General features: G+C 46.1%; 3 protein-coding genes and 2 long non-coding RNA genes across 12 annotated transcripts; 3 read left to right on the forward strand and 2 right to left on the reverse strand.

The window, feature by feature from the left end:
- Window positions 1-704: 704 nt before the first annotated feature.
- On the forward strand, window positions 705-7,718 carry LOC147060166 (serine/threonine-protein kinase DCLK2-like). 5 transcript variants are annotated; one of them, XM_085931496.1, is made up of 17 exons: window positions 705-731; window positions 800-922; window positions 1,653-2,231; window positions 3,078-3,457; window positions 3,730-3,856; window positions 4,124-4,249; window positions 4,310-4,398; window positions 4,485-4,557; window positions 4,630-4,735; window positions 4,798-4,855; window positions 4,982-5,101; window positions 5,173-5,319; window positions 5,388-5,521; window positions 5,596-5,673; window positions 5,744-5,840; window positions 6,222-6,302; window positions 6,379-6,606. In XM_085931496.1, exons 3-17 carry the CDS (start codon window positions 1,841-1,843, stop codon window positions 6,475-6,477), a joined length of 2,106 nt encoding a protein of 701 aa, XP_085787622.1. In that variant the 5' UTR covers window positions 705-731; window positions 800-922; window positions 1,653-1,840; the 3' UTR covers window positions 6,478-6,606. The 5 variants fall into 5 exon arrangements, with proteins under 5 accessions (XP_085787622.1, XP_085787605.1, XP_085787595.1 ...); XM_085931479.1 differs by having other exon boundaries at window positions 4,124-4,398; window positions 6,222-7,718; XM_085931469.1 differs by having other exon boundaries at window positions 4,485-4,735; window positions 6,222-7,718.
- Window positions 3,511-15,565, reverse strand: LOC147060167 (uncharacterized). 4 transcript variants are annotated; one of them, XM_085931506.1, is made up of 17 exons: window positions 15,346-15,565; window positions 14,127-14,163; window positions 13,702-13,742; window positions 13,552-13,612; window positions 13,335-13,485; window positions 13,115-13,265; window positions 12,058-12,999; window positions 10,578-10,692; window positions 10,188-10,404; window positions 9,970-10,122; window positions 9,448-9,485; window positions 9,167-9,360; window positions 9,061-9,089; window positions 8,777-8,951; window positions 8,632-8,708; window positions 8,402-8,554; window positions 3,511-5,832 (listed from the first exon to the last, which is right to left on the reverse strand). In XM_085931506.1, the coding sequence occupies exons 1-16, from the start codon at window positions 15,434-15,436 to the stop codon at window positions 8,447-8,449; spliced, it is 2,580 nt and encodes an 859-aa protein (XP_085787632.1). In that variant the 5' UTR covers window positions 15,437-15,565; the 3' UTR covers window positions 3,511-5,832; window positions 8,402-8,446. The 4 variants fall into 4 exon arrangements, with proteins under 4 accessions (XP_085787632.1, XP_085787655.1, XP_085787646.1 ...); XM_085931529.1 differs by having other exon boundaries at window positions 3,517-5,832; window positions 9,167-9,357; XM_085931520.1 differs by lacking the exon at window positions 3,511-5,832 and adding an exon at window positions 8,047-8,137.
- A 1,086-nt stretch (window positions 15,566-16,651) lies between these two features.
- On the forward strand, window positions 16,652-18,220 carry tm4sf5 (transmembrane 4 L six family member 5). Its single transcript, XM_085906352.1, has 5 exons — window positions 16,652-16,917; window positions 17,138-17,218; window positions 17,319-17,461; window positions 17,534-17,726; window positions 17,807-18,220. Exons 1-5 carry the CDS (start codon window positions 16,744-16,746, stop codon window positions 17,822-17,824), a joined length of 609 nt encoding a protein of 202 aa, XP_085762478.1. The 5' UTR covers window positions 16,652-16,743; the 3' UTR covers window positions 17,825-18,220.
- Window positions 17,892-21,502, reverse strand: LOC147060169 (uncharacterized). The gene is made up of 3 exons (XR_015065558.1): window positions 20,079-21,502; window positions 19,962-20,002; window positions 17,892-19,538 (listed from the first exon to the last, which is right to left on the reverse strand). It is a non-coding gene; the product is annotated as an uncharacterized LOC147060169 (long non-coding RNA).
- On the forward strand, window positions 19,155-21,170 carry LOC147060170 (uncharacterized). Its single transcript, XR_015065557.1, has 3 exons — window positions 19,155-19,328; window positions 20,106-20,199; window positions 20,266-21,170. It is a non-coding gene; the product is annotated as an uncharacterized LOC147060170 (long non-coding RNA).
- Window positions 21,503-21,654: the final 152 nt, after the last annotated feature.

Consider the following 21,654-nt stretch of genomic DNA (forward strand, 5'->3'; position numbering starts at 1 on the left):
TCACTGATGAATACACTCTGGCAGGCACGAACGGCTTAAGGATTTTTTTTTCTGTCCCGGGGCGAAAGAGGTGCTTGACTGAAACATAGATATTAATAAAAAAAAAAACATAACATAAAACATAAAAAATAAATATACATATTTGACTTTATTAGCAAAAAATGATTATGTATAGTGAGGCTTTTTTCAGACCCAAAATAATCATATATATGTATATATTTTTGGGTAAGAAATACATTTTTCAGCTTAAATTGACAAGAATGGGACAAGATTAAGCTGTGGGGGTCGAGTGAGGTAGACAAAAGACGCGGAGAGAGAGCGAATGGGATCGAGAGTGACAGACCTGCCGACTGGCGGAGGAAGTGTGAGAGACAGAGAAAGAGAAAAGAGAGAGAGAGAGAGAGCCTCGGAGGAGGGGCGGGAGCGGAAGCTCGTTGTGCCGGCGTCTCCTCTCTTGCCTCTGCTGCAGCGGCCGCGCAGCTGCTGATACCCGGACCCCGTCGCGGCGCATCCCTCTACGAGCTCGCCGCTTCTCGATCGCCAATCTCCGGATAGCGTCCTGTCTCTCGGCTTGGCCCGAACCGGTCGTCGTCACGGTCCAATCCACATGCAGCCGCCGTTTCAGCCGGAAAATACCGGAACCTGCGCACCGGGGAGGAGAGAAGAGAAGGGAAGGGTTGGGGGGGGGGGGGGGGACTCCATAGCAACAAACCGGCTCCACGGCATTATTGGTAGGTGCCTCCCTCCGCCGTGCACGCGTTTGGGTGGATTCGAGCTTTTGTTCTAATCCTGTGTGCAGGTTGTGCCAAACGCAAAAAAAACGTGAGTGGACTGCACCTGCAACCTTGACTGACATGCTTGCATGCTGCAAGGTGATGCTGAAGCTCATCTGACCTTACGGCATGTGAAAACCGGCTCATTGGTGAGCTTGTGGCCGGGGTCAGACAATGTCTGGACCTGGAAGCTGCTGCAGGATGCTGGCGTGACCTCTATTCCCAAATCAGGCTCATCGTTTGTTTTTAGGATCCAATTGGAGATTTGCTTTCTGTCAAAATTATTGTGATTCACAGAAATTGTCGGAATGAACTGATAATGGCGCACAGCAAGTACCGTATTTTCTGGACTATAAGGCGCACCTAAAAACCGAAAATTTTCTCAAAAGCCGATAGTGCGCCTTGTAGTCAGTCCGGTGCGCCTTATATATGGACCAAATTCCTAAATTTAAACTGGCCCGAAGTATTGTGTCATGAAATCAATCATAAGTGGCCCGCTGAAGACTATGAATCATGAATCAAAAAGACTATGGATCATTATTTTTGTGATTAATTTTTTGCATCTGAAGCAGAAAAAAAAAGATAAAATGGAGAATGATTTGATTTGGATTACAAATCTGACATGTTGCATTAATGGTGCGCCTTATATAAGGACAAAGTTTTAAAATATGCCATTCATTGAAGGTGCGCCTTATAGTCCGGTACGCCTTATAGTCCGAAAAATACGGTACATAAATTGTGCACCCGAAATGCTAAATTATAGCCTCAAAATCCAGAGAGAAATTACATTTAGCAGAATTTATGGAGGTTCAGCTGCATTGTGACCCCTTGATTTTTTTTTCTCCAGCTGTAATTAAATATTTCACTTCTTATTTTTAGGATCCAAGTGGATTCTCGACTTCCCACTAGAATCTTCCCATCTCCTGAAATCAGCACTCCCCAAAAAATCTGGAATGGCTTCCTAGAAACATTCCAGAGCAGTCTTCTAAAAATTTCCGCGGAAGCTTCTCAAGATGAATCGCAAGTAGCAGGACTGTCCATCTGAACCCGATCCCGACATCAAGACCATGGAGGTGGAGCACTTTGATGAACGCGACAAAGTCCGTCGAGGGCGCTCAGCTCGGGCCAAACGGGACGACTCGGGCCCGAGCTCGCGGGGGAGCAGCCTGGTTCCGAGCCCGGCGCACAGCACCAACTGCAGCTACTACCGCACGCGCACTTTGCAGGCGCTCACCTTGGAGAAGCGCGCCAAGAAGGTCCGCTTCTACCGCAACGGGGACCGCTCCTTTAAGGGACTGGTGTACGCCGTTTCCAGTGACCGCTTCCGCTCATATGACGCCCTACTGGTGGAGCTGACCCGCTCGCTGGCCGACAACCTCCACCTGCCGCAAGGGGTTCGGACCATTTACACCATCGACGGCTCAAAGAAGATCAGCAGCCTGGATGAGCTGGTGGAAGGTGAGCACAATATTTTCATGCTGATCATATGGGATGATTGACCAGTGGTGTCAAACACTGGTCCGCGGGCCAAATTTGGCCCGCAGTGTAATTACGTTTGGCCCGCCAAGACAAATTCGACTAAAATTACAAATTGTCTTCACGAATAGAAATGTTGCTATCACGTTTTATTACCATTCATCTTTAAAAAAAAATATTTGAACAGTTTTACTAGTCTGATTTCAAAACTAGTTTGTTGTGTAAACTAATCTTAGACGTTCATACATTTATTTGGGTTGACAGTCATAATGGGCCTCCGAAGAAAACTGATGACACCCCTGCTACAGACGAACTCAACAATAGCATCTACATGAGTATTTTCTAAAATTAACAAGCAGTTCGTCAACTTAGAGAAAGAATAACAATACTGACATACATATATTCTATATCCTCTGCGAAGAACAACTCATATTAAAGTAGTTTACGAAGTTGCTAGTGTCTCTCTCTCTGAAGCATTTGATCAAAAGGTAACATACAGACTGAACAAGTAGGGGATGACGATTGACCCTTGAGGGACGCCAACATAGTCCACGTTTAGTAGCTATACTTAGGCATATGAAATACTTTCCGGAAGCGTTTTATTAAGACTAAAAGGATTCCAGCTCAAGGGACTTGAATTGCTCCTTTACATCCGCTCATCAATATTGATCACTGTAAAGACCGCTAATGTACACTAATGTACGGAAACTCAGATTGACGCATCACTTTGTGACATAACACACAAAAAAGTCACGAGGACAGTTTGCAGGACATTTTTGGTTCATCTGAAAATTTTAAGGTTCTCACAACTCACGTTTCCGTGCTCAGGCGAGTGCTACGTTTGCGCCTCCAATCAGCCTTACCGTAAAGTGGACTACACCAAGATCTCCGTCCCGAACTGGAAACCCGGTGCCAGTTCTGGGAGCAGCGCGGCAAGCTCTGGCAGGTCTTCCACCGCGTCCGGCGTAACCGCGACCGGAGTCGGCGGGAGCGTCAAAGAGCGCCAAGAAAGCCGAGAGAGCAAAGACTTCATCAAGCCCAAGCTGGTGACGGTGATCCGAAGCGGCGTCAAGCCTCGCAAGGCGGTGCGGATCCTCCTGAATAAGAAGACTGCACACTCCTTCGACCAAGTGCTGGCCGACATTACGGAGGCCATCAAGTTGGACTCGGGAGCCGTCAAGCGGCTGTACACGCTGGATGGAAAACAGGTGAGCTTAGTTGGGAACACAAATTTAAGCAGACATACGCCTCATTGTTGAGATTTTACCTTCAAAGTGTTTCAAGCCATGACAGTCAAACTTCTGTTTGAAGTTTCTCTTTCTGCACAGACTAAATGGATCACGAGATTATTTTTAGACATACACTCACGGATTGAAGAAAGATAAAAATAAAAAAATAAAAAAGAAAAGACAGGGCTACTGACACTGACAAGCCCAGAAGACTTCAAATAAGATTCAAGCAGTGTTTTTTTTGTGTGTAGTTGACATGTTTGCAAGATTTCTTCGGGGACGACGACGTGTTCATGGCGTGCGGTCTGGAGAAGTTTCGCTACGCTCAGGACGACTTTGTGCTCACTCACGGTGGAAAGACAGCGGCCTTTGTTAACGGTCTGGCGCCAACACGATTACAAATACAGACAGCAAGTGGAAATATCACAAGTGTCAAATCCTCGGTCCAGAAAGTAAAAAGCAGAGCTACCACAGTTTGGTTTGGTTTTTCTACTCAATGGGATGCTGAAGGAGCTCCTCAGGTAGAAGCACCTGTGGCAGCCATTTTACTTTCTGGATCTGGGACCTTTGTCTGAGACTGGTGCTTATATCCAAATATCGCCGTCTTTTTGTGAGCTGTGTAATTATTCTTCTCGTCTTCTCTAGAATGTCGAGTCAAAGTGACTCGTCCTCCTGTCTCTCAGAAGACGTCGACTCCTAAGAGTCCCAGTGGATTGGGCTCCTCCAAGGCCTCAGTAAAAGCAGTGCCGCAGTTAAAGTCACCAGGATCAGGTGAAACATTCAAAACCGTTCATAGTTGTTTGGAATCTCGTCCTCATCTCTCTTCTGCAGCCAATGAGACGTCGGGATTCCAAGTCCCCGCAAAGTCGTCCAGGTCGAGCCCCTCCCCCACGAGTCCCGGGACTCGCAGTAGTCTCAAGGTGAGCTATTCAGTTAAAATGAAATATCTCGTCATCTCATCTTCACCGAGACGATCGGAGTCAAGCATCTCTGCTTTCGTCTGCAGGTTTCTTCTCATCGCTCTTCTTCCGCGGACATCAACGGCGCGGATGAGCACGCCGATGACGTCGCTCTCGAAGGTACGATATGGCGTCCTTCGAACAGTTTGTCCGACGGCCCACGTGACCACACCGTCAAACTTTTCTCCCAAGTGAACGGAAACCTGTCGGTGTCGTCATCGCTCATCAGCAGCAAGTACAAAATCGGGAAAGTGATCGGCGATGGGAACTTCGCGGTAGTGAAGGAGTGCGTTGAGAGGTAAAGACAAGGTAAGTTCTTGTTTGATGAAAGTAGAGTGACGGTTCTGATGTTCCTGGCAGGTCCACTGGGCAGGAGTTTGCGCTGAAGATCATTGATAAAGCTCGCTGCTGTGGGAAGGTATTTTAAATTAGTGTTGGTGTCCCTCAAGGGTCAATCCTCATCCCCTTCTTGTTCAGTCTGTTAGATCAAATGCTTCAGATTCCCGATTCTGATGGCCATGCCATTTGCCTTCTGTTCGAACAGGAGCACCTGATAGAGAACGAAGTGGCAGTCTTGCGTCGCGTTCGACACCCCAGCATCATCCAGCTCATCGAGGTGGACGAAACGCCGTCTCAGCTCTTCCTGGTCATGGAGCTGGTCAAGGTGCTCCTAAATGCGTGACGACGGGTTATCGGGACAAAATTGCAACTCGGTTCCCTCTCTGCCCGCTTTAGGGAGGTGACCTGTTTGACGCCATCACCTCGTCCACCAAGTACAGCGAGCACGACGCCAGCGCCATGGTGTACAACCTGGCCGGAGCCATCAAGTACCTGCACAGGATGAACATCGTGCACAGAGACATCAAGCCAGAGAATCTGCTGGTAAGGTGTCAGGTGGACGGCCAATGTGGACGCCAGAGTGCTCCATGACACATTTTTGTTCCCGCCAGGTGTGCGAGTACCCGGATGGCACCAAGTCCCTCAAACTGGGAGACTTCGGTTTGGCCACGGTGGTGGAAGGGCCGCTTTACACCGTATGCGGCACGCCGACCTACGTGGCCCCGGAGATCATCGCCGAGACCGGGTGAGAAGACACAGAAAGCGAGCAAAGATGTTATTCAGAGCTGGCATTCATCACTTGTGGATATTTGTGTGTAGTTACGGTCTGAAGGTAGACATCTGGGCAGCGGGTATCATCACCTACATCCTCCTTTGCGGTTTCCCACCGTTCAGAAGGTCAGTGAACCTAACACAGTGGAAGCCAAAAAGGCGGCAAAACAAAACGTACGCTTTCAATCTTCCTCAGCGAGAACAACGTCCAGGAGGAGCTCTTCGATCAGATTCTCAGAGGGAAGCTGGAGTTCCCGTCTCCGGACTGGGACGCCATCAGCCTTCCTGCAAAGGTAACAGCTACAACCATCCATTAAAAATACTTTCCCACAGTTCTTAACAGCTTTTAAAGACCCACTGGAAGATTTGTTTCTAAATGTCGTTCAGTATCAATTAAAATACTCATTTTAAAATAAATACAAATAAATAAAAAATAAACAAATTAAATAAATTAATTAAAAACAATTAATTTGAATAAATAAAAATCATTGAAGAAAAATCAATGAAAAAATAAATACATACATACATACATACATACATAAACAAATTATTTTTTCTACATGTATGAAGACAATTGTTGAAAATATGTAAAGGCTGAAGATTTTTTTAGGGGGCCACGGTTGTTCACAGTCTTCATCTCGATATCGTAACGAGTCCCACGACTTGTTCCTCAGATGCTGATTAGTCAAATGCTGCAGGTGAATGTGGACGCCCGCTTCACAGCAGACGAGGTTCTTTCGCACCCGTGGGTGTCGGTAAGATTGCACCCTTGTGACCGCCATCTTATTTTTTTCATAACTGTTCTAAATAATGCCGTGTGTGCCCATGCAGGACGACGCTCCCGTCGACTCCGGCAACGAAGAACCGAGCGCAACGGAAAAGGAATCTCCGGGGCTGGAAACCAAGCAGGTTCCTTCCCCACTGGTCTAGACATCAACTGGACCAGATCTTCTCCTGGAGCATTTTTTTTTTTTTTTCTAGAGGTCAACAAATTTTGGAGGACTCGATATCCATCTGTGACAATCCCCCAATCCCGTTCATGCAATCACAATAAGTGTGTCCTCAACTCTTCTTACAAAAAAAAAAAGACGCACCAGACCAGTGTGTCCATCAGGACGAGTGGTCAGATCATTTCAAGTCTTTCTTCGTACCCAGAATGTCTTTCACTTTTTCTGGGAAGATGCATCCCATTCTGTTGGTATTTCCCAATCTGAGGCCAGAAGCACTGTGCCTATTGCACTGATCCACACAGGGTTTAGAAAAAAAAAAAAAGTTTCAGGCCATGTTTCAGCCCTGTTGGCATACTACCTTGTTGAAATTCTAAATATGTTGTACATGTTAGCTGTCATGTGAATGTGAGTCTGTCGTGAAGTCGGAAATTGTGACGACTTCGGTTGGGGGGGGCGGAGGAAAAAAAAAATCTGGTGCTTTCGAACTAATTATTCCATTCCTCCATCATTTTGTATGTTGTCTGTGAAGGTGGGGGGGATTTAAAGCAGGGGTGTCCAAGCAATGGCCCCTGGACCATTTTTTGTAATGAAGAGGAAGAAATCCAGCTTTTATTCTTTTTTTTTTTTTTTTAAATAAATGCATGATAAAATAGTGCCTCATTTTAATGGGGAAAATGATTTGATACATCTTGAATTCAAGATGAAGAATGTCAAAAGTAGCAATTGGAAGGGAAAGTTTGGACACCCCTGATTTAAGCAGGAAGATCTCCAGCTGTTGACACGATGCAGTGTTTGAACTTTTTGGCTAGAGCCATTCTTAAGTATTACAAGTTTTCTCTTTGCTTTACACCAAACCAAAAGGCGCCTTGATGTGTCGACACTTTTAGCATTAGCGACGCAAGGTGGGCTAGCAGCTAAAATCTCCTCCTTACAAACATGCTTTAATTTATGTTTACGTATGTGCTAGTCGTCACGCTTTAGTAGCCTTCAACCAAGTGCCGTAGATTAGGACGTTTTCCGAAACGCTTTCCATGACAAAAGGTCCTTTTGAATAGCATTTGTGTGTTTTTGCCAACCAACACTGGCAACCTTAAAAAGGCATTTACTGTAGGAACGCTTTGCTAGCCCCAAAGCATGTGATGTGGTTTTTCATCAAACTGGTGACGGTGCGTTCAAAGACTTTGAAATGGAGGACGCAGATGCATTCAACTGTGAAATAAAACTTAGAGAGAACGTCGAATTTGTCTTGTTTGGAAATCAGAGCTGGGCCGAGGCATAAAATAAGTCAGCCACTAGAGGGCCCCCATGAGCAGAATGTCGTATACAAATTATTATTTTTTTATTTATTGATTTTTTTTATAACTAAAACTACTGCACATTTCTACATTTTATGACCTAAATTTTCATATTCAGCCCTTTTTTTTTTACATCAAGTTATTTTTACTTTTTACTGCACTTTATCGTCCTTGTCTTGCACTGAAATAAAGTTGGGCCTGTCTTTTCTTAAAGGAGAAGCTCATTCAAACAAAAACAAACGAGGTGAACATAATGAGAGGAATTATGCGAAGTTTTATTCGGATTTAAAAGTTGGAATGTCTGTTGTGATTACATTCACTTTGCCCAAGAAGCATAACATCGTTCTGGGGGGGGAAAAACAAAACAAAACTTTAAAACGCTCCATTCCACAGATACTCTTACTCGTGTGTTAACATGCGCTCAATCAGGAAATATACGACAATATTGGTTAGTTGTGTTATTCAATATTCAAACAAATGTGTTATGACTAAAACAAGGAACCAAAAAGAGTCCAGTATCGAACAGCATGAGGGAGGGAGCAGGAGAGGCCAAGGCCTTTCCATTTGCCGCTTGTCAACCAATGTAGACTGAAATATTGTTGTCCTCACCTCCACCGCGAAGGCCCGAAACATCCCGTCGGCAGATTGTCCTCGTCAAAGAATCTCAATGTAATTTCTGGGCACGATTCCACGCTTACCGCCGACAACTCCCTCAATCCACTGCTCGTCGGCACATTCCACCTGCGTGATGATGTCGCCAGGCTGGAGGAAGACAACGACGGACAAGTCAGATTAAAAACATGTTTGACGGCGCCATTTCAGCGTTTTGAGAAGTTTACCTTTACTGTCAGCTCGTCCTCTTTCTCGGCAGTGAAGGCAAATAAAGCTTTGGCTTTCTGGCTTGTGATTGGCGGAGCTGGAATGAAAAAGCGATTTGATCAGCGTCTTGATAAATTTTGCATTTAATTTATGCCTGTGTCTCACCTTGGCAGGTCTGCGTAAAAGCTGCGGGATAAAGCCCCTCCCTCCCGTCCAGTCGCCCTCTTCTCCATTCAGCATCCAAATGTTCGGTTACTTGGATATACGCCCCCTTGTGGAAGGGGAGATCTTCTGCGGTCTGACCAGGAAAGTCAAATAACGCCACTGCCCACTCCTCCACCTGAATGTATTGAAATAAAAAATGTTTTGTTGCAATAATTTCTGAATCAAGTTGTAATATGATGTCATTCATTTCTACCATATTTTAACTTGCATTATTTTGCACTCACCTCTGTTGCTTTTGAGGGCATTGTTGCCACTGAGGAAAAACATAAAAAGGAAATATTGAATTGTGTCATTTCAGAAGGAAAAAAAAAAATAATTGATGCGTCTCACCAGGACTTTCTGGCGGGTGGCCCTCGGTGACTCGGGTAAAGCTAAGCGGGAAGAGTCCGACGCGTCCGTGAAGTTGGCCGCGGCCCCACTGTTGATCGACTACCTCCAGGAGCTCGATGGCGTCCCCCTGGGAGAAGGTGAGCTCGTTGTCATCCGCCCCCTCAAAGTCGAACAAAGCGATGTAACGAGGGCTGCTGCGTGCACACAAATCAACAACAAAAAAATCGGTTTAAAAATAAATATACATATGAAAAAAAAAGATGCCGTTTGCCATGTCCGACCTGACAGGAAGCGGCTCAGGATGTTTCTGCATGGACATCTGCCCAGACAACACAGGGGGGAAAGAAAAACAAGTGTTGGTTAAGTGCGCAATTCCCCCCCACCCACTATGTCAAATTAAACAAAAATAAATAAATAAAACGTTTTTGAATGTCCGGACAGTGTTCATGCTTCAGAATTTTCCAAAATATCAGACATATGTAATAAAACGTCCAAGTTTGTTAAAGGTAAAACTTTGGGTGGCATTTTGTATTCGACGTTAGCATTACGCTAGTTGACTTTTGTGAGACAAAAGTTACAAAGCTTCAAAATGGACACGTTTAAAGAGACAATGTTGAATTTGCTTGTTTCATGTTAGATTTACAGTGAACTTCAAAAGGAGAGTAACAATAGTCTTCTCCAATTCAGACGCCATCTTGAAGAAGGAGCATAAAAAAAAAAAAAACACATCTAGGTGAGTCATTTGGTGAACAGCCCACGGATAAAGTGTCCCCACACTCTCGCGTTATGGAACCACCTCATACCGGCAACAGAGTCTGCAAGGCGGGTTCCGGTAGTTCTGCCGGAGGCATTACGTCCAGGTCTATGAGACATTCGGATGTGCTGTGAAGCGGCGCGATGAGGGAAGGCGGAGCCTCCGGCGGCAGGTCATCCAGGATGATGAGGACTTGTTGTTTCTAGGACACAAATGTTTGCTTGTTGACGCGCTTTCGACTCATATTTGTGATTTTGATGTTTGTACCATGCAGGCGGAGGCGGGAAAGAGCGGATGTCCGGGCCTGGGGCGAGGGGGCAGAGGCGGCCCTCGTTTGGATGCTCTGTGATTGGCCGCCACGAAGAAAGACGGCGCTTGCGGCTGAGGCTTGCTCGCCGACGGGATGACGGCGGGAGGCGGAGGACGGGCGGGGACGGATTTGATGGACGGCGGCCTGGGGGGGAGTTGCTTCACACTTGAAGGCCTTTGGAAAAGAAAAGTCGAGTGAGGTGTAGACTAGCTAGGCTAACGTTAGCATGTTTGTAGTTCGAATCAATTAATTATTTCAATCCCGGCCATTTTTCTTTTTTTTTTAAGCGTTCAAGCCACACTTTGATCCGGTGATTAAAAGAAAGCCGCACGCGTCGTCGCTCTTACCTCGGGGGGAGCGGAGGGTCGCAGATACTTTCAGCCTTCTTTAGGCTAGGCGGCGACAGTTTGGCGTGGAGCGCCGGAGCCTTGCAGGGAACCGGATTTGTTTCCAGGGAGGAACCTGGAAAGATGCAAATGGACACAACAGTTTTATTTTGAAAATCAAACTGATTGTCTTGGTCATGTGACCGTTCTCAAACAAACAAACCTTCTTATTTCAAATAAAATGCCAATTCTAATAATGATAGTTTTAGAACCCTAACATGTGGCTTCAGTTAGCTTTATTTTTTTGTCAAAGCACGTTTGTTTTCATTTTATCTCTCAAATGAAAATGTTGTTTCAATTTGACTGATCTCGTTAGCTTTGGTTAACAATAATCCTCAGTCCACACAGAGGCTTCTTTTTGGGCGCACACAATCGGCCAATGTTGAAGCGGACAAGCGCGACGGTCTCGCAGTGGCCGCGCACGTTTACGTCGAGCCTCAAAAGCCGCATTGTGCTACGGCGCGCTGCTTACGTTACCCACAATGCAACGCGGGAGGTCGGCCAGTTTAGCTGAGTTGCAAAGACTCATTGTTGATTTCTCGCTTCGGAAGTAGAGACGACACAAGCGGATTTTGTCTTAGCGCAGGCACGGACGGGAAAGCAAAAAGGTTTCCTTGCCTGCTGTCATTTCCGGTGACACATTTTTCCTTTCTTCCAGTGGGTGCGGCGTTTTGTTTTATGCGGGCGAGGTTTCGGGGACAACAAAAGCTACCCGTGTGACCTACATACTTACCCATCTGATTCCAATGCACTCATCCATCAATTTGTTGGGTAAACAGTGGGTTGCAAAAGTCTACACAACCCTGCTGGAATGCCAGCTTTTGTGATATGTACAACAAATACAAAACAATTTTGAACCAATTTTCAAAGTATTACAGCTTAGTGATCTACTTCACTGGTGGGGGGCGGGGGGAGGTTCATGAGAGGACTAAAAGTAAACAGTGGAGAAAATGTGGTTGCACAAGCGAGCACACCCTCCAATGACTATGTTGTGTTGACAATTACCTACTCGCATTCAAAGTCGTGTCGTAGAGTCAACATGAGACAGGTATCACATCTGGTTTACCCCGAATCGGGTTTAGCTTTTCTAGGGGGGAGTTTCACTGACGGGTTTGTACTAACAGTCATAATTTGCTCTTCCAATTCCCATGAAAGAGAAACAATTCACAAACAACATAATTAATGGCAGGCATGTTTGTTTGGCGGTGAGCAGTCTTGTGCTTGCGTCACTTTGGAATTTGTTCAACCTTGGTCTAATTAGCCACACAAACATGCTTTGGAAATTGGAACGTGGTCTTAAGGAACTACTAGTTGAAAAGGTTTGGAAATTATATTTCCTGGTCGCATCTCTTGAAGACCTTCAATAGGGGTGTGTAGACTTTTTATACCAATCTAATCTAATGGGAAAAAAAAAAAAGAAAAAAAAAAAAAGATTGTGTACCTTTAAGAGAAGAAGACTTAGCCGGCAGGTCAACGGTGTCCTGAGTTTGTGACCCCCCGCTGACCTCCGTGGAAGGTCTGGGGGGGCGGGTTGGGGCCACATGTTTGTCGGCAGGTGCCTTCTCATAAGACACACTTGTCCGTGGGGCGATGGGTGGTCTGGATGCAGATTTTGTGGATGGGGTATCACTGGGGGAGGGGGTGGCTTTGGGTGGAGGGAGCCTGGGGGCTGGCACAGGTGCAGTGCAAGGGGAGGTAGTGCGAGTCAGAATGGGTTTGGGATTCGGGACTTCAGGGGTGGGTTCAACTGAGTCCACCGTAGCTGATTTGGGGAGGCTTTTGGGTTTAGGCGCAACTGTGGGGGGGAGAACTTTGACAGATTGCCCTTGGAGACGAGGGCGCGGCCGGGGTTCGGGTTTCTTGGCGACCACTTCTTCGTTGATGTCTGAGGTGCCACGGTTCCCCTCGGGCGTCGCCTCCTGCTGCTGCTGCTCAAAGGCCTGGATCCTCGCCTTCATGGCAGCCATGTAGTCGTCGTCCTCCTCCTCCTCGTCCGATTGGCTGAGACCACTGTCGTCACCTCGCTTCTCCGGAAGACCCCAGTCGTCTGAGCTGAAAGCCTCCAGGAGCTCGTGGAGGTATTTACCCTGACTCGGGTCTTGTTTGCCGATGTCACAGCGAGCGCGGGCGGCAAGCGTTGCCAAGCCGTCCTCTCGCAGTTTCACCAAAGTCTGAACCTTGACCTCGTTGGTAACCGAGGTCACGGCGGGCTTAGGACGGGGGCGGGGCCTGGGGCGCTCTGCCTCGTTGGGAAGGGGCGTGGCACGCGGGGGCTGTTCCGATCGACCGTTTTCAGACGGTGCGGTCAAAGGTGAGACGATTTCAGTGTTGGCTTGAGACGGAGCGGCGGGGCCGGGCGGACGCTGCGGTTTGACATGTTTCGCTGGACACAAAAACGATTTCAGACGATTACGACTGGCTGTACAGTTCTCTATTCACAAATTGTGTTTGAATTGTGTATTCTCGTTATGACTTCAAACAAATGAGCGTCTTCTCACCTGGAGCGCCAGGAGAGGATCCAGTATCCGTCTGAGTGGCGATGGTCGTTCGATAAGCCGGGTGGGACGGCGACAATGACGTCGATGGAGACGTTTGCACAGCCAGCTCCTGCGTCTTTTCCCTTATCACCTCATCATAAGACGGAGGAGGCTGCGGGCGGGAAGGAAAATTTAACTTCCACGTGGCGAAGCACGGCATCATGGGAAGGAGCGCCGCTACCTGTATGGACGGCGGGATTGTGGGTCCCCAGATTTGTGCGGCTGGAGGAGGAGGGGGCGGGAAGGCGCCGGGCGGTCCGGCGAACCAAGAAGGGGAGGGGAGCGGCTCGGCCGACAGGATGGTGATGTCCGGTCGCCTGGCAACCAAGACCCTGAACACAAAGTACATTGGAGGAATAAAAGGCACGTGGTGATGGCGGGAAAGACAAAAGCCTCACCTGGGGTCTTCGTTCCGGTTTCTGTCTCGCGGAGTGTCAGAGAAACTGGTCCTGCTGGTGGCTGAAAGACAAAAAGTATTGGAACACATTTGAGAAAATCCAACCCGAGGCTCATTTCTTCCAAACATTTTGCACTTTTTGTGAACTCACTTCTTTTGATGGCTGCTCTGAGGGACCAAAGTGGACCTTGGCTGCACAGAGAGAAAAATGGAAAATCCGAGTTAGCGCAACAGTTAAACAGATTTCAAGATGTTCTGAATGGAGCCTGAGATTTTTCTTTGTTGCCAGGCAGATTAGGACAGGACACCAACTCAACACACACACATTCAACAGAACCACTTTGAGGTTTGCCCCATAAACACACGCTGACACTGCCCCCGGTTGGTTACCATGCCAACAGCCCAAATACTTTCAAGAGTGTGTCAGAGGAAAGAGTAAGGGTGGTGGTGGGGGAGGGGGGGGATGTGCAGACACAGCAGAATGGGGATGGACTTCAAGCACAAAACGTTCGGAGAGCCCAAAAGGGCCGACGAAAAGATCGCGTTAGACACAGAAAATAGCAAAAAGTGTTCAACCTGAGACGATTTTCAGGCTTCCTCCTACCAGGGCGACCTGCGGGGACACAGACAAACGACACAAAGGTCGTGACAGGAAACGTCAACGTGTCATCAGTTGGTGGTCATCCTCAGAAAACAAACAAACAAAAAAAAAAGTCCTCTTTTCGTCGGCGCGTCTTCTCCCCTCGAGAACCGAGACTGATTTTCTCGCCGCACTCCTGCCTGCTCCGGACTCCCAACTCTCCTGGCTAGCTCCTCTCCAGGAAGTCACTGCGATTGGCTGCGGAAACTTCTGCCAGAGTCCCGGCGCTGCTCTTAACACTTCCAGATGTTTGCAGCCCCCGCCCTCAACCCAGACAGCAGTTTCTTGTTTTGATCACGGCTTTCACTAGTTGCTCGGGTTTTGTGTATTAGTGATGTTTTATTGATGAACGTGACGTGATAGTTTAGGAAGTGGACTGAATCTCATCCAAAGGGCCCAAAATACACAGCCCGCCATTACGTGGATAGAAAACGCCTAAAAGCAAAAAAACACCTGCTCAGAGGAGACCCTGTTCATCTGATACCATGATTTAATCAATCTGATATTTTCTGACACACTCCTATTATTTGTTTATTATTATTCTTAAAACATATTTCAATGTGACATGGTAAGAAATTCAACTCCGGGGTAGCAAGTTAGTCTAGAAAGTCCCACAACTTGTGAAAACAAAAAACAAACATTAACGATAACAAGATATGGAAATGCTAATCGCTATTTGACTGTGTGCATAGATGCAAATGGGGCAAGGTGCGGAGGCAACAGAAACAAAAAGTTTTTTGAGTTTCACATGATATTTACAATGTTTCTGAAGACTACAAAAAAAGGGTAAAGTGTAATTGAACGTGCAGGGATAAATAAGCCCACCCTTCGAGTGCAGCAGCTTCCGGGATAATATTGTGACTTTTTCTTGACAAAAATGCAACTATATTTTGGGGATAATTTAAGACCTCACATCCCTCGAAGATACTTTATAGTACGTATTTGTGAAAAGCAGTATTTTTTCCCTCTTCAAATAAAAACTTTACTTTGTGATTGTAACGATTCCCCCTCAGAGGCAATCAACTTTTTTCCCCCTTCGTCTTTTTTATAATTTCTCCTTGTAAGATTTATTTGGACCCCCTGAAGTAAATGTCACGCAAAACAACGGTAGATTAAGGTAGCTGTCGTGTCAGTGTCGTGCGGTGTTGTTTTTACCTTCGTTGCCGTTGGACTGTCGTCGGACCACTTGTTCCCTGACGTCCCTCCTCATATTCTCCTCGTCGTCCTCGGGCCGAGCCTCGGCCATGTCTGCCAGATTTTTGGCGTTTCCTTCCCCAGGCAGCGACTCTGCGGCCCTCCGGTGGTGTTATTGTTGTTCGGCAAAACTCTCGACGAGTTCGAGCAAACGCCGTCGACCATAGTTATGAATAAGTTACGACACGCCCCTTTATAGCTGCCTGCTTGCGGCGACGCTAAGCTAGGAGGGGCAAACTCCTCGGTTAGCACGTTGTATTTGTGGGGGCAGGAAAAAAAAATACGAAAGAAAAAAAATACCGGCAAATTTTGCTGCATTTGCTCTCGCAAAACGTAGCACAATCAAAACTGGGTAAACGGGAATTATAGTTTACAGGTTAAAAACATTTTTTGTCACGAATATTTAAACAACTATCCTGTTTTAGGCAGTAATAATAAAAAAACATTAAATCAGTTGATAAATTAGCAATTTGTAACTTAATTTCCAAGTCCATGCACCACCTTTGATGGGAACATCGCCCCTACAAACATGGCTGCCATGCAGGGACGTTGATTAGCTAAGTGCAGCAGCGCTATGACGTATGGCGCCCCCACACACACATTCACACACATGCACACACATGCACACACATACACACACATGCACACACACATACACACACATGCACACACACAATTGAAATCTATATATTGAACGACTCGGCTCACTTAGCCTGCGCTTAGCCGTGACGTCGGCACCCATAGCGCAAAGATGGGAACACGAAAATGCCACGGGCAGATGATTTCAAAGGAGTAATTTGAGAACAGGCCTGTCAGGTCATTAAATTAGTCTTGCCTCCAGAAAGGTGAGGAAAACACATTACATCTTGATAACAGAAACTGAAACAGTTACAACTAACGTCAACTGAAAACAGATAATGTAAGAATTCGATTGAAACCACACTGCCAACAAATTCACAGCCTTATAAATCTTGTATTGATAAACAACAAAAAATCTATCCTTTCCATAGTTCAACAGTGATATGATGAAATGGATGAACAAAGAAAAAAAATGCTTCAATAATAAAATGTGACCCCTTCGAAACCTCAATAGTGAAACGCTGTAAAAGGAAAGACCAGCTCTCTTTATCAGTGACGAATAACTTATCATTAATAATTTATTCAATCTGATGCTGAAAAAAAAAAAACACAATCAGGAGCCTATCACAGGTAGGAAAAAAAAGCGCGCATCCACCCTCGGTGGCCTTTGTTCCTTCCCTGTCTTTGCTTCCGCTCGGACGTGTTTGACTTTCAGCGAGTGACGCATTCGGTTTGCCCATCTCGTGTTTGTGGCAGCAAAGCCGCGGAAAGCCAAGCAGGATGTGTTGTACGGGCAAGTGCGCCCGCCTGGTGGGCCTGATCCTGCTGCCTTCGGCCTTTGTCTGCATGATCGCCAACCTCTTGCTATTCTTTCCCGATGGCAAAAGTCTGGACAATGATCAGATCTCCTTGCAGGTGTGGCTGATGGGCGGTCTCATCGGCGGAGGCCTCTTTGTGAGTACCCCGGCAAAAAACGGCGTCGTTATTTTGAGGGTTTCTCGGCAGGATGACGCCAATAATTTGATGGAAATGATTCGAAAGAATTTTGTGATGATTGACTTGGTTGGTATTGACAAGAACTTTTCTAAGGTGGCATCAAATTCATCAGGTGGGTCTCCACAACGCGTTTGAGGTCCAGCTAGCATTTTTGACCCCCAATTTTCTGGGATTTCAGATGCTGTGCCCGAGCTGCTCTGCTATCAGGGCCGGGGGCAAGGGTTGCTGCGGAAAGGGTTGCTGCGGCAACCGCTGCCGGGTGAGTGTTTGAGATTAGAGCGCCATTAGATAACGAGCAAAGGCAAACATAGGAGGGGACGGGGGTGGGACGCAGCTAACTTCCGGGTTCATCTCACCAGATGTTGAACTCGGTATTCTCGTCGGCTTTCGGTCTGGTGGGCGCCATCTACTGTTGCAGCGTGGCCTCGGCCGGCCTGGCCATCGGCCCCAAGTGTCGCGTAGAGGGAGACGTTTGGAAGTATCCCTTCGAGGAGCTCGGAACGTGAGTGTCTGCTCTTTAGGCGAGATTTGAGGGATCACGAAAGTTCATGTGGAAACGGGCTCCTCCTGCCAGGGGTAGTGAGAGCTACCTGGTGAACCAGACCATATGGGACGTGTGCCAGTACCCCAAGAACGCGGTGATGTGGCATGTGGTTCTCTTCTCCATCCTGCTGACAATGAGCGTCCTGCAGATGGCGCTGTGCGGCATTCAGGTGTTCAACGGCTGCCTGGGCTGCATCTGCGGGGACTGTCGCGAGAGCAAGGAGGTAGGCGAGCCATCAGGTCCTCGTGTGAGACTCCTGACACAAATTTCCCCACCCGAGCTAACTCTTGTTCTCCGTCGCAGGATGAAAGCGGCTTGTGAAATCAGATGCTGGGATGCAAAAGGATTCTCAGATCGGGATTTTTTTTCTCGACAGATTTTATTATTGTCGCACCTAAATCTACTTTGACTCTATTTTGTGTACCTTTCATAAGAATGTGACAAGTGACTATAGGAATAGGCTGAAATCTGACCATGAGCAAAAATATCACGCTATTAAAATTACAGCTGTAAAATGACTTTTTTAAAAAATATTTGGGGAAATAAAAAACTATTATTTCTTCCAGCTATATTTTTTTTATTGTACCATGTTAAGTTCAAGTAAATACATGAACGATTATTTATCAAGTTCAACATCTCATGCCTGACAAAACGTTATAGCGACACCCAGTGGAAGAACCATGCAACAGCATTGCAAATAAATCACATTGCACAGGCTTCTTGTTTAATTCACTTTCCAATTGCAAATCATTCAAACATGATGAATCACTACGAGCTCGCCGCCAGACGCGTCTCGTATGTGATTAAATGTCCTCTTCTGCAGCTAATTGGATTATTGGTGTTCAGACGGGGACAAAAGTTCGCGTTACGACGTCGAGGAGGAGGAGCGACAGGTTAAGCCTTTAAGCATTTGTTGTCAAACGGTGGCAGTTGTGAGCTTTTGTAACCTTCGAGTGTAAATATAGGATGAAAAGGACAAGTGACATACTTGTTGGCTTGGAAACGAACGCGCGGGCTCAAATACAAGAATGACGTAACAAGTTGGCGCATCCGCCACTGTCCTCTTCTTTTCTGGAAGCCGGTATCAGCCGGAATCCTCGACTTACACTTGTTCCAGTTTAACCTGATGGTTGAACTTTTGTCCGGTTTTCACACTTATTAACCAATATTTTGAAGCGGGTGGTCAATGTGTGATTTTTGTTTTTGTAAATTATTTTTTTTTTTTTATGATGTCGCACACGCACAGCATATGCCACTTTTCTCTTGACGTCGGCAATCTTAGAATTGTTATAATAAAATGCTGTATTACGCCACATTTTGCAAAGGATGAAAATATACATTTATTATCCGCATCACTGCCGGGAACCCACAGGAACTTTTGGAAAATAAAACCTGACCAAAAAGACACCATGGCTGAGATGTTGGTTTAAAGTGGCCAAAAATCGAGAACTGGAGACATTTAGTTTGAAAGTTAGGTTTGAAAAGACATATTCAAATCAACTTTTGTTTGACAACAATGTGGAGAATGAAGCTTTGTAAACTTGTCAAAAGTTATTTTTCTGGGAAACATTTCATGGATTTAAGGGCACAACAAAAGTGATAGAACTCATGATTGCTTTAGAAAGAAATTGGTTGTACCACATTGACGACGTGATGAACGCAAAAGCTTGAAGTGCAAACGGAAGAGCAAGGGGGAGGGAGGGAGGGAGCAGGCGTGTCCTCGCCTCCAGGGGCGAGCTATTTAAAGTTCACTCGGAGAGTGCAGAGAACACAAGGACGCTTTCCATCGGTCATCCCGCTCCCTCGACACTTCGCTTGGACTCAGGTGGGTTCATTTTGGGATTGTTTTGCAAAATCCAGTGTGATGATTTTAGAAGCAACTGTTGTGTTTCTTGGAAATGATCGAGACTCTATAGCTCATCATGCTTGGTGGTGCTTATAGCTTACCGTCGGCAAGTGGAAGATGTTGCGAAACGTGCGATGAGCGGGACATTGTTCGCGTCCGGAGAAAGAAAGTCCGAGCCTTAGCTGTCACCTGCAAGAAAAAATAATCGTCATGAGGTTATTTGCGGTTATTAATAGTGAGAAAAGAGTAAATACTATTATTATGCATCACAAGAAATGTCACAATCGTTTCCCACAAGCCGTTTTCAAACAAACATTGGATGGGTCGTTTTGTAGAACGAGCCACAGTTTTAATTAGGTCCGGTGGCGCCCCACATTGGCTCTTGGCCCGTTTCTGCAATGTGACCTCATTTGCTAATCTGAATTTGTAGTCTTGCACTGCTTAAATCGACGTCACACAAGCTTGAGACTATCCAGCTCTACGGGTTTGTAAAATGGAAAAAGGGCCATGGGATAAATTACTGATAATTCTCTATGTAGGTAGCTGTCAGTTTTTGACAAGGTCATGTGAGGTCAATGAAACCATGCAGAAAATGAAGGCTTAGCACCTTACCTGGCTGATGATGTAACATGTCGATTCGCGAGTGTCGTCACCTGAAAGCGGATTCATTCATTGGTCAACTATTTCTTTTCAGCATTATATTTTTGGGACAGGCTTAAATGAACGTACCACCTTGTTGTCTTTTCTTTTCTGCAGTTTTGCATCATGGGTGTGAAGATGCTACAGTGTTTCCCTTTCTACAAACACTGCAAAGAACGCAGCAAAAGCAAAGACTTCCCCTCAGCGACAGGTGAGACGCGCATTTGACGACCCAGACGCAATCTTTAGCTAAACTTCCCTTTGCTGTCATCTAAAGAGGATGGGAACCTCCGCGTGACCTCCAACGCGTCGTGCGGCAGCGACGGCCTCGCCCGGGGATCCCACGTTTATTTCTCCTCCAAAGCTAGGATGTCTTTTCGACACCAGCTGGACAGCAATTTCAACGCGGTGGATGCTACCAACTGAGCCGGCGACGCCGACGGAGGCGTGCGTCCGCGCTTCACGACAACCGTGTCCCGATCGAACGCCGTACGGTGGCAGCGAAGGCTTTCACTCTTTACGGCAAGCGGCGGTTTGGCAGTTAGTGAATAACATCGGAAAAAAGCTTCCAGCTATTTCGCGCCACTCCCAGCTAATGTTTACTCAAAAACTAAACAAAAAACAAAGGCAGATTTACACCTTGTGTTTTGGAAACTTTGTGCTGCCAAAGTGAGGGCAAAATACGAAACGCTATTTCCATGCTAACGATTAGCGTCGCAAACTGCGGGTTTAGAAGCAACGCATGTGGACAAATAACACGACAATATTCACAGGCATATATTCTTTATCCTCTACAAAAAATGAGTAACATTACAGCAGTCATGTTCTTCTTTGCTTGTGTCTACGCATTATACAGTGCTGCCTCCTGGTGGTCAAGGCTGTTAGGCGCAGCACACTGAATTAGATTGCCGCTTTAAATTGGTTTCGCTATTTACATTCTATTTATCACGCCATTAGATTACTATAAAGTACAATATTTCAAAAAAACAAAGGCAAATTTTCTTTCGTTTTTTTGCTTTTTTTAAATGCCTTACGAGCTGTGTGGTTTTTTATTTAAAAAAAAAAAAAACATCTTGCTGTGTATTTTTCAAGACTTTCCTGCCTAACAAATGAGGCCATCGATATCCACATTCAATAAAAATGTATGATAATGCATCGCCATGGACAAATAAAAAATGTATTTTGAAACTCCAGTATCTTTTGTGTTGCCTTTAAGTGTTGTGTGGATGTGTGTGATTATTTTATTATTTATGTGTGTGGCTATGTTGTTGCATAACGGCGCATCCCTTCATGTAATAAAGTTAGCCTTTAGCTCGGAGAAAACGTGCATAAAAGATACATTCTGGTTTACATAGTTCACGCCAGGAGGGAGACGCAACACGTTCACTGACTGATCCGTTGATGCACGGGAAGGAAGGCAGTTCACCCATTGACTCGTTCACGAACGGGAAATTCAGGATTCGTTCCCTCACTGATCCGTTCTCGCGATGAACTGGAAATGCAAATCACGGACTCGTTCACTCACAGATACGTTCAGTTGGTGAACGGGAAATGCAATTCACGACTCGTTCATGAACGGGAAGTTACGTCATTTTCTTCTTCGTTTTGTTTTACGGCAAGGTGGCACCAGCTTTCAATGCGCATTACCGTCACCTACTGGTTAAAG

Source organism: Syngnathus leptorhynchus, chromosome 2 (assembly GCF_054491065.1).
Source record: "Syngnathus leptorhynchus isolate UIUO chromosome 2, UIUO_Slep, whole genome shotgun sequence".
Classification (NCBI taxonomy): domain Eukaryota; kingdom Metazoa; phylum Chordata; class Actinopteri; order Syngnathiformes; family Syngnathidae; genus Syngnathus; species Syngnathus leptorhynchus.

What these genes read in the sequence shown, in the direction of transcription:
- LOC147060166 (XM_085931461.1), top strand. Translation starts at nt 1,841, where the DNA reads ATGGAGGTGGAGCACTTTGATGAACGCGACAAAGTCCGTCGAGGGCGC. An exon ending in GGACTCGCAGTAGTCTCAAG is followed by an intron (nt 4,399 to 4,484) that starts GTGAGCTATTCA and finishes TTTCGTCTGCAG; the next exon opens with GTTTCTTCTCATCGCTCTTC. An exon ending in TCAAGCCAGAGAATCTGCTG is followed by an intron (nt 5,320 to 5,387) that starts GTAAGGTGTCAG and finishes TGTTCCCGCCAG; the next exon opens with GTGTGCGAGTACCCGGATGG.
- LOC147060167 (XM_085931506.1), bottom strand. Translation starts at nt 15,436, where the DNA reads ATGGCCGAGGCTCGGCCCGAGGACGACGAGGAGAATATGAGGAGGGAC. An exon ending in ACAGTCCAACGGCAACGAAG is followed by an intron (nt 14,164 to 15,345) that starts GTAAAAACAACA and finishes GTGTCCCCGCAG; the next exon opens with GTCGCCCTGGTAGGAGGAAG. An exon ending in TTCCCGCCTCCGCCTGCATG is followed by an intron (nt 10,123 to 10,187) that starts GTACAAACATCA and finishes TTTGTGTCCTAG; the next exon opens with AAACAACAAGTCCTCATCAT.
- tm4sf5 (XM_085906352.1), top strand. Translation starts at nt 16,744, where the DNA reads ATGTGTTGTACGGGCAAGTGCGCCCGCCTGGTGGGCCTGATCCTGCTG. An exon ending in TCATCGGCGGAGGCCTCTTT is followed by an intron (nt 16,918 to 17,137) that starts GTGAGTACCCCG and finishes CTGGGATTTCAG; the next exon opens with ATGCTGTGCCCGAGCTGCTC. An exon ending in CCCTTCGAGGAGCTCGGAAC is followed by an intron (nt 17,462 to 17,533) that starts GTGAGTGTCTGC and finishes TCCTCCTGCCAG; the next exon opens with GGGTAGTGAGAGCTACCTGG.